Source organism: Anneissia japonica, unplaced genomic scaffold, assembly GCF_011630105.1.
Source record: "Anneissia japonica isolate Jap-2015-1 unplaced genomic scaffold, ASM1163010v1 scaffold2756_len2360902_cov194, whole genome shotgun sequence".
Taxonomy (NCBI): domain Eukaryota; kingdom Metazoa; phylum Echinodermata; class Crinoidea; order Comatulida; family Comatulidae; genus Anneissia; species Anneissia japonica.
In genome coordinates this window covers 469712-481288 of record NW_022719050.1, presented here as the reverse complement: position 1 = coordinate 481288, position 11577 = coordinate 469712, and the positions used below count along the sequence as shown (strand labels likewise).

Below are 11577 nucleotides of genomic sequence, written 5' to 3'. Positions count from 1 at the left end.
CCTTGATACTCCTTAAAAGAGCATTAATCAGTTTTTCACTGTAGTAAATAATAAGCTGGAGAAAACTGTATGAGTAGGCCTATATCAGACAGAATATTCTGTTAGTATTATTATTTATTCAGGCGAAGAAACAATACAAATACAATACATTCCATGGAGTTGGAGTAGGCCTATATAAAAAGAAGGATCATGATAGTGCTCAGCAGTCATGACCACGCCTCATTGAACGTTTCACCAGCCTTGGGAATACCGTACAATTGGCCGGGACAATGGTCACGACAAGAGTCGCCTTTTCCGATGTAGAATACAGTACAATGCGAAATACCTGTACAATACTTTTGCTGTGTACATAAACAGGCATAAATTCACCTCCATTTCAATTGTCTAGGACTACTGACCGTGTGTTACGTGTCAGTAGGCCTTATTAACTTCACAGTTATCTCTACAGACCCACAAACATTCATTTAAGTACTGTATATCATACATTTTCTAGCTTATCTACTCACAGAAACACAATTTTAGACTATTCTCCTACAAACATTATGAGTTGTTCCAGATCTCAGTGAGTCAAAAGCATTTTCTGTGAGGATTTTGTTTAATTATCTAGAATTTGTCAGATTTTTTTTTTTGTCTTCAGAAATCGATATTGCGGGATTTTTTTGACCATGGATTGAACACGGTGTTGTGTCATTGAACACTAATTACCGCTGGAGGCCGTTCCACCAAAGACACTCATTTATACTTATAATTTTGAAACCGTGTTACAGCAAATACTATTCCATTGTGGGGTGTGTGGTCAAATCAACAATTAGTTTTTATCCCCAAATGCTGAAAGGTGCACACTGTATATGTACTTTCCTCCAGCCCATTGTTTTCTAAATACTACAGTCTATAGGCCTATCCCTATACAGCGGTCTCCCACTAGAACAGTGGAAATTAATAAACTCTACCTTAATTTGCCTTTTGTTCACAATAGAGCTACAATTTACAAACGAACATTATAATCCTGACAAAATTTCAAGATTACTCTCTTATGTTTAACTTGAACATCTTAATTGATGATATCCTGCATAATATATTGCTTAAATTAACTATGCAGAAAAGTTTTTCCATGATAAACCTGTATTCTTCTTGGTGACCTCGACTTGGTCAGTTGATTAATTACCACTTGATGTTGCCTGCATGCACAAGTATGAATCCCAATCCACCAAATTTGGGGATTATTTGAAGTCGCCTTTTTTCCAGATTTTTGCAATCACACGGAATCACTATTGCGTTTATACAATACACATCACTAATAATCCGTGTATTGGTGTGTTGTATGAACGGGCCCTAAGCGTCCCGTGTCCCCAGCCAGAGCAGATTCAAGCTATTCCGCCCCCACCCTAAAAATATGATATCTGCGCCACTGTAATAGCTTCCATAAGGTCATGCACTACGAGATATAATAATAATAATAATAATAATAATAATAATAATAAATAATAAATTATAAATTATAAATTATAAATTATAAATAATAAATAATAAATAATAAATAATAATAATAAATAATAATGTAGTAGCCGATTTCCAGTAGGAAATATTAGGCACCAACTAATGGAAGTTGGTAGTCAAACTTCAAATGTGAATTAAAATGCATCGTATCAAAAATATAAACAATGAAATTGTTCCTATCTAAATTTGAAAATAATGATAAGAAACAACCTAATAATAATATGCGATATTATTAGGCTTAATATTTTGAAAAGAAGACGCCGCGACTGATTTAAATAATTAACGCATATGAGAGATGGGGAAATGAGAATAGAGAAGCCCGGTGAAAATGGATGGGTTTACTGAATAAGGGAAGGTTTGTTCAAAATCCACACAAGACGATTACCGTATATTATACAATGCTACAATGCACACAAGATGTTCACATAAACCAAATCTCATGCCAGATTTTTTTTTTGTTTTTTTTTTGTCGTGGGAAAACAGAATCGCGTGTAACTTGGACAGGAAGCAATTGAATCGACCTGAGGATTTGAAAGATAAGCTATAGCTCCATTCAGCAAAGTATTTTTACATTTGAATGAGAAATTGGGTAACATTAATTTTATTAATCTACGCCTACCGTTGAATATCACACACTCAAAATTGCAGGTAACCGGAATACTACCAAATAGGTCAGCAGTGATAATATTCTGCTCGTCTCTGCCTCAATTGGTTGCTCATTGACCTTTAATGAGTGTCAATCAAACTTACGAACTGACCAATAAGAACGCTGGACCAAGAACACGCGCACGTCCCACAAGCACACTTGTTTACGCTGTCAATTTGTGGGAATTAAGTTAAGAAATAATTTCCAATGGACGGGGCTTAACGGAAAGGTTCACTCATAAGTCAGCACCCAGGGTCCAAGAAAATCCTGTAGAAATTCAAAGATCCTCGTTAGCGATTAAGTAGGCCTATTCATGTGACTAGGCCTGGCCACGTGTCAAATGGTTCTAATCATCATTTTTGGATGACACTTTTTTATATCGATAAATCGGATATCTATAAAAAAAAATATATATATATTTCCGATAACTCTTTTTTACAATGAGATAATCCATGTCAAGGCTTAAACACAACCATTGTCCGTGATTTTATCGACGAGGTTTTGAGTGTGTTCGTTAATAGAAGTGATTTACTCGAGAGGTCTAGTGTTTTATAGCTAATTTTAAAAATTAATTCCATTTTTGCTGACTTTTTATATAATACGATTTAAAAAAACAACTCAAAATGCCACACCTCACACACAACCCAGTTAACAATTTTACTTTGCTCAGGCGTTTGTAGAACATTAACTACACATTTTATTACGTAATTTCCAACTAAATAACGTTCAATTCCTGTCATCATAGCAGGACTTTCCTCACGAATAAAGACAAATTCACTCCGTAGGACTCAATACGAGACTTGGTTTATATAGCATGGTTCAATCCTGTAAGTGGCAAGTGTACTTGCTGTTGGATGTGAAGGAAATAAATATAAAAGACATCTATGCGACGTTCACAACGTTCTAGATTGTAAATTTAAAGCTCGTGTGTGATAAAACAAACATAACCCCACCCCTGCCCGCGTTATGTTGCATTGTTGGTAATGAATTTCGTACATCTCATAGGGAGACAATCTATTTTCCCCCGATAAAAGCCTATCTTATAGAGGTCTTTAACACATTTAAATTTTCATCCATCTCTATATTTTCTTTTACGAGTGTACGGTACGGTACCATGCATTTTCTTATATTGCTTGTTCACTGTATATTAAAATTTATCTGCAGATTGTGAAACGTTGAATCAGTCATGGCTTCTGTTGTAGCTGCGGCTGGCATCGTTACCACTGTAGTTGTAACTGCTGGCATCTACATAAGGCTACGCTTCCCCACCATATTGTCGGACCTCCAATTCATTCGACTAATCGCTGGCGTGATACTAGAGAGGAAAAAGTTTGCAAAAACATGCTACACCGTGATAGACTTGTTCATGGAAAGCGTTGATAGACATCCGACGAAACCATTGATTTTATCGGAGGACAAGTCATTGACATATGAAGAAGTAGATAAGCTCTCCAATAGATTTGCCCACTATGTCCGTAAGGATGGTACTTTGAAGGTGAAAGATGTTGTAGCGGTGTTGATGCATAACGGACCAGAATTATGCTGGACCAGCCTAGGTCTTGGCAAATTAGGCATTACCGGTGCCTTGATTAATTTCAATTTGAGGTCAAATGCATTACTGCATTGTATTAAAGTTAGCAAAGCTTCTATTGTCATCTGTGAAGCTGGTAAGTATTGACCCACAGTCTGCAAAGCATTTATCACTGTTCAACAACGTTGTGTTGCCCAGCAAGACCGTATTTTAATTCTAAAGAATCTGGGTAGAACCATTTTTGTTTTATCAATGGGCATAGTTAGAACAGATTACTGTCCGACTAAAGCTTCGTTCACACCTATTCCGTTCTGCGGAACGGAACAGGTGTGAATGAAGCTTTATCATGTTCTCAAATTGTCACTGTGCTTGGGCAACACACCTATTTTTAATCGTCATCACCATCAACAACATCGTCATCATCCACCATAATCATCGTCAATAACATTATCGTCGTTGTAGCCATCATCATCATTTCGTCATCGTCATCATCATCATCATAGTCATCATCATTTAGGGCCAATCGTCATTGCCATCATCATCATCATCACTATCACGATGTCGCTTTATGCAATTATCTGTTCTTGATGGCATTCATGGTACAACTCTATAGTTAAATGTGTGTAGATACCTTGTCCGTTGAATTAGATATCATCGTCATTAGCATCATCGTCACTATCATCAAAGATTTGCTGTGCAGATTGTTTAAATGACGCGTTCATACTAGAATAACCCTAATTTTTCTAGTTAAAAAGTATATTAAACTGACACACCTTCATCGTTTTTTTTATACGTCTTTGATATCTCGTAATATCATCGTCGATGAGCCTCTGAGCACAATTTAACCAATATTTATAATAAATTGCGTTTCCATATACGTATAAATTTACTTTTCAGACGCAGGTCTTATCGATGCACTAACCGATATCGAATCTGGATTAGATGGGCTAGGCATACAGGTATGGTTGATCGGTAAACAGGTAGAGCACCCTGTGACACCTCGAATGAAACATATTTCGTGGGATGTACAGTCACAGCCTGATCATAGACCGTCAAGACACCTTCGGGATGGCTTGGAATTAAGTGATTCTGCCCTGTACATCTACACCTCAGGAACCACAGGTATGGGAACCACAATATGTATGTATTATGCGCTATCGTCGTGACGTAACATTGTTAGACATCAAATTATAAAAACGTTTACGTCTAAACGGTAGACGTTCCGCAGCGAAATCTTGATTTAGTATGATATTATAAACGATATAGGCTAACAAGCAAATGCAACCTTCACATTACAGGTACACTGAACACTGAACTTGAATCGTAGCAACATAGACCTGAACACACTATACTCAATGAACTTTGTGGAGCTGTAGATTAGTGTGTCCAAATCCTGCGGTTTTGTATTTGGTATCAAGCTTGCTTTTGTAACCCAAATTCTAGTTTCAAACTCTGTCATAGTAGGGCTTTTTTCTCACGACTAAAAACAGCTCTACTGCCTAAGCCTCATAATGCAACTACGGTAGTTCATAAAGCAGCATTCCATCCTGTAGGCGAGTTACTTTCTGTTGGATTTTAAAAAAATAAACAAAAGCCAAATCAAAATAATAAATGATATTGAAATAACAATGATAAAAATAGCCATCAACTTGTTATTATGCATAAACAACTAACTACATCTGCATTAACTCAAACGATATACAATTCCTGTGTTCAACAGATGTTTCCGATATGTTTTAATACGCCTTTTCCGTTACCACGCCATATGTCTTGAAAATTGAATCAATGTTCCCTCTCTTGTACACATCTACGAGGAGTCTATTATCTTATTGCTTACTTTTACCTTTTTTACATCTCCCTGCTTTTACCGTTCTATTTGTTTTCATTTTTGTTATTATTAGCGCATAAATACGGTGCTCATTATTATCGAGAACAAAAATACCTCCTTGTGATTAGTGAGGGCACACTTCAACCACCGGTTACATACACATTGTTTTTAAAAATTACAAATATGTTAAATATTAATGGTGCTAAAGTAAAAAAAATTAACACAAGATCAATCAAAGGTTGAATAATATCCTTCAAATTATCATAAAGGATAGAATGCTCAGGGATTAACCCATAATCTCCAAACGGAAGTTGAAGGAGGACCTGTGCTCTCTTTAATACGCTTTAATAGACCTTTCCGCTAAGCCCCGTCCTTTGGATATTGTTTGCTAATGTCCCACAAACGACAGTGTTAAAACATACGCGAACACGTGCGTTTGTGGAACAACCACTGATCTCTGGATTGCTCATTGGCTGGTTTTAGTGAGGCCACCGACGCCATGTTGGGAGGCCTAAGTGACGTATCATTTTAGACAAGTTTCTTTTGGCATTTGTTTAAATTATTGTTAAAAATAACGATTCTTGCAAATCTTTTTAATAATAAATTTGAATTTAAATAAAGTAATGATTATGATCATCTATTTATTGATGTGACTTTTTATACGTCAATATATAACATAACAACGCGTTTGTCGCTCGCGCTTTTGAAAACTGCATAAACAGCACCGATCTCTACTATAATAGCTGGATTGCTCATTGGCTGCTTTTAGTGAGGCCGACGCCATGTTAGAGGGCTTAAGTAAATAATAAATTTGAATTTAACGTAATGATTATTATCATCTATCTACTTGATGTGACTTTTTATGCAGTTTAAGAAAGCGCAGCAAAGTTATTTGCGTTGTTAGGGATCGACGTCCCTATAACAACGTGACTTCGCTCGCGCTTTTAAAAACTGCATAAACAGTCGCGTCTAGTAGTTAGATGGTTTGAAAAAATCCCTACGTTAAATTTAAATTTATTATTGAAAAGTATTGCAAGAATCGTTATTTTTAACTATAATTTAAACAAATGCCAAAAGAAACTTTTCTAAACTTGTACGTCACTTAGGCCCTCCAACATGGCATCGGAGGCCTCACTTTTTTTGTACCAAGATTGGCCAATGAGCAATCCAGCTATTATAGTAGAGATCAGTAGGGACAACACGTATGTTTGTCAGACACGCGCGTGTTCCTGGCGCTGTTTTGATTGGTCTGTTGTTAAATTTGTTTGGCACTCTAGAATGATCTATTCCGATCTAGACTGTACATAATTTCCTAAGCCTCATTTAAGCATCACATATACTTCCATTCTATAATGGACTGTTGGATATTGTTACTAAGCTAAGGTCTCACAAAAGCGATAGTGTATACAGTAATTCTTGACTTAGTCCTGTTCAGACTATCAAATTTTATTTGACAAACACATGTTACATGCCTAAATATGGTCATGATGACATCACATCATGACCATATATAGGCACATCATGACCATATATGGGCATACAACAGTTTTATGTCAAATAAAATTTGATAGTCTGGACAGAGCTCTATATAGAGCATGTCGTTGCAGAAACTTAGAGACGCTAAACAACAAAAAAAGGGGAAAACATATTCTTTTACACAAAACAACCCAACTTAACGTACGTAAACGTGCGTATTTTGGGATGTATTGCTATACCCTAATTAACTCCTTCTGATTGGTCAGAAGTTATTTAATAAACAATATACTATTATTGGTTTTCTTATATTGTTACGATGACTATCCTATGAAACGGTGCTGTAGGTTGGTGGTTTAGGCTTACCTTTCAATCCCGGGTCTTGTTTCAAATCCTCTATACACCTGGATTTTTTTTGTTACATCACTCCAACTAGCGAGACCCACGTAGTTGGTTGAGACTGAAATTAATGTATAGTAAACAATTACCTAGTATTACCATCATCATCCTCGTTATTATTATTATTGATGTTGTTGTCGCCGTCTACACCTTCCATCTTCACTCCGCTGCCATCTTCATATGTATTGTCATTGTTGTTTTGGTTATTATTATTATTGTTATGATAGTTATTGGTGTTACCGCGGTAATATTATTGATTTTGTGTGTTTTATAGGCCTACCAAAACCAGTTCGAATTACGTGGAACAAGCTCCATGGTGGATCATACATTTTGACTATTTATAATAAAGGCCCAGATAACGTCGTTTACAGTCCGTTACCGATGTACCACAGTGCTAGCTATATCATCGGCTTCATGGGCGTAATCAGGATCGGTAAGTAGGCTACGCCTCTATAGATGTTATACTAGGTTGCTAAACAAATACAGGATCGAAATGTAACGTTAGACCTACAAATTCTGAGCAAATAACATACTGCTCTAGGAACACGTATTCTTAATACACATAAAATAAATGTACATGAAGACGTACTACTACTACTACTACAGCGCTTAGACAGTCTGGTAATACTGTACTTAAATTTAACGAGGTAGATTATGGCGTAATATGTTATGTTAAACATTTACATAGCAAAGTTACTACTTTGATGAAGGCAATTTTTTTCGGGAAAATCGCTTTTGGACGAGTCAATGGCCGAGACGTGGGCTTAATACTGGAAGTCTAGTGTACATACCTGGTTCAGGTGCACTCTTAAGAACCCATTGCATCTTTAGGTAGAGCTGAGGGTTACCCCAATGCTTTGGTTTTTGTTTTTATCAGATAAGTCACCTTTCTACGAGTGCTGTAGTAATTATGGAACACTCACACGCAATTCTTCACATTGAAGCCGCCACGAGCTTTCGTAGGTTGTTTTACCAAAATACCATTTGTACAGGACCTATTTTAATTGCTTATCTTCATATTTTCAGGTATGACTCTTGCATTGAGAAAGAAATTCTCCGTGAGATATTTCTGGGACGATGTGCGAAAGTACAATGCTACGATCATCCAATATATTGGGGAGACCTGCCGTTATCTTCTGGACGCTCCTAAGGTTGGTGGAATTGAGTTTTTCCCCTGCGAAAATTGGAAAATAATAATATAATTTACAAAGAGAAAAAGATTTTTAAACTGGTTTAAGAGTGATCCATTATATTAAATCATACAGCACAGGGATGGTGCCTGGATTTCCCCGGGGAGGGGTCCGATGTTCCCGACGAAAGCAAAGTCGGGCGTCGCTCAAAATCTTTCAAAAGTGGTGGAAAGTGGTCCATTTTGACAATTATGTGTTTCAAACGCCCATTTAATCGATTTAGAGTCTACTAATATGTAGCGATAGAATTGACTGGAGTTACAACAGTATTCATGGTTTATTAGCGCACGCATAGCTACAATGTTTACTTTAAGTTTAGCAAACTATTATAAGTGGAGGTATATTTGAAATTGCGATTTACTGTTTAAATTATTTGTTTCTTTGATTGTTATCATACTTATTCAGAGTCCAAGTGACGGCGTTTACGACCATACTATTGAACTAGCAATTGGAAATGGCTTGCGTGCCAATATCTGGACAGAATTTCAGACGCGCTTCAACATTCAACAGATTGGAGAATTCTATGGTTCCACGGAGGGCAATCAATTGACCTTTAACCTTGATGGAAAAGTCGGTTCATGCGGACGACAAACCAATTTTATGAGGGTAACTGCTGTTTTATAAGCGATAGACCTATTCTAGTTGTAATCATTATTTTGTTATTGACATTCATATAAGATGTTTGAAATGAATATCACCAGTATTAGCAAAACAATGACCTATATAGCTACAATGACCTATATCACTTTCGGAAATCAGATCAATATAATAACTGCAGAAATCAAAATATGTCCAGTGTAAACTAAAAAAAATACAGATTACTACATTATGTAACCGAAAGTAAACAGATTGGGGTAGTCCAGCAGCAATAAACATTAACAACACTAAGCACTATAATTACTATACAAACCAAACACTAAGCACTCATACAATGAATTTTTATAACAGAGCCTATGCTGTGAGTTCGTAAAATAAACGGTAAATTGGGCCTACAGTTGCCACAAAAAAATCATATTCGATTGAATGCATAGGTTATGTAACTAAGATAATTTACTCTAGCCACAAAATAACCATGCATTTTTTCCTAAAGTGTTGTGTGGGTACTCTGCAAGTTTTCTCGAAGACAGCATTTATTGAAGCAGCTTTATTCATATCTGAAACCCCATAGCAAGGGGAACTAACAAAACTGTGCGTCAGCAAAGCTGAGGTTTATTAAACTTACCAAATCCACAGCCATACTATATTTGGGACCTGACCCCTGACTAGACATACTCCATAGAAAAGAGGGAAAGTCACCCCAATATATTGTTACTATACCAACAAATTTATTGCAATATTTAAAAACGTTAGAAAACTTCATCATTGTTTACTCAAACGCTAACATTTTAGATTAGTGTCATCTCAGCTTGATGGGAGTTCCTTTTCATCCTTTCCATAGATGTTGACAGGTACTTTTGAAGTCCTTGAGTGTAACGTGGAGACATCAGAGCCCATCAGGAGGAGTGACGGTCTGTGTACTATACTTCCGCCAGGTAAATCTAGTTTGATTGTTTTTTTCCTTGTGGCTTATGTTTGTCATTCATTAAGTGTTCAGTGTTTTTAATCAATCAATCATTCAATATCAATCAACGGGTGTATTTGCGTCAATATCTATGAAAGATTATTCCATGTAGCCTAATATTTGAAACTTTGCATTTAAATTGAAAAAGACCCTCACGATTTGGTCAATGTGCAAAATACACTATTTAGCCTATTACAAAACACTACGGTACTTTTTGTCAAACTGAATGAATACGACTGACATCCATTTCATATGCTCTGTGATAGGTTAGAATATGTTATTGCGCGAATGAAACTACGAGACGGTTTATTAATTTTAACATCATCATTCTTGTGTATGCTAAAAAGTTAACATCATGAGCCCTTCATCGTCGATTGGTGGGATGCAGCGCGTAGCCATATTTACATTTAAGTTTGGCTTACACCACAGTATTTTAGACGTATATGGATGAAGTCAAAGCAAAAAAAAGCAACCACTACAGAGCCACTGTAGTCAATTTCTATTGACTACACCACTTAATAGACTTACTGAAGCTTCGATTTGTAATTGTATCGATCCACGGAACTTTCAGTACTCTTTATAAAAACAAGGTTTCTATTTATGTTAGCCTTCTCTCCAATTTATTGTTTAATGCTCAGCTTTTATAATCACATATACCAGTAGGCGTATACATCATTTTCTGTTGTTTCCATTTTTTGTAAAATGTCTGTTTTAATGACATTGTTCTTATTTCCATCATTTTGACTTTAGCTTGATCAATTCTATTTTTTACTTCCTTTCATTCTTTTTTTCCTCTGATGATATATCTTAAATACTTGAGGCTATTGACTTGCTCGATTATGGTACTTGTACTGTATGCTACACACAAACTGGTACTTCTTGCACTACTATGAGATTACATTTATAGCCTTCACTTACACCAATCTGTTTAGAAGACATTGCAGCATTCCCACACTTCCTTTAATCAGCACTGTTCTATCAGCATAACAGGTCCGGCTGATGTTTCTACAACCATTAGTAAAACTAAAAACCTAACTAATAAAAAGGACTAACTTGGAATACCTCGTAGGAGGCAACTGAACTTTCTCGAATGAGGTGGAATCATGTGAAAAGTGACGCTTTCGTTTGCGTCAATCACCTGGAGTTCGCGTTTGCGTTTGAAGAGGTAGTGTGAATCAAACTTAAGCCTGGTTTTCTCTAAATCGCTACACTGGCGCTACAGTGCAGTCGTAGTACTGCGTAGTAATCCCCCCGAGCAATCGGGAAGGCTGTCCGATTCGACCGACTAATCAGCATAAAGCTTGGTTTCGATACAATCGGCGCATGCTATCGCCGACTGCGTCCGGTGATGCTGATTGGTCGGTCGAATAGGGGAGTCTTCCCCGATTGCGTCGGGGACTGCCACGCAGCACAACGATTACACTGAAAACACTGTAGCGACAGTGTAGCTAT

At 36.6% G+C, this 11577-nt stretch overlaps 1 protein-coding gene across 5 annotated transcripts in view; it reads left to right on the top strand.

Annotated features, from left to right (window-relative positions):
- The window catches only part of LOC117110711 (very long-chain acyl-CoA synthetase-like), a 22477-nt gene that overhangs the window by 4259 nt on the left and 6641 nt on the right, over positions 1-11577 (top strand). For all 5 annotated transcript variants that reach the window (XR_004445765.1, XR_004445764.1, XR_004445762.1 and 2 more), the window contains 6 exons: positions 3308-3810; positions 4572-4796; positions 7649-7807; positions 8401-8525; positions 8970-9170; positions 10003-10096. Coding sequence is in view for 1 of the 5 variants with exons in the window: in XM_033253482.1 (XP_033109373.1) it covers positions 3330-3810; positions 4572-4796; positions 7649-7807; positions 8401-8525; positions 8970-9170; positions 10003-10096 (1285 nt within the window). In the remaining 4 variants the exon portion in view is untranslated. The remainder of the gene's footprint in view (positions 1-3307; positions 3811-4571; positions 4797-7648; positions 7808-8400; positions 8526-8969; positions 9171-10002; positions 10097-11577) is intronic.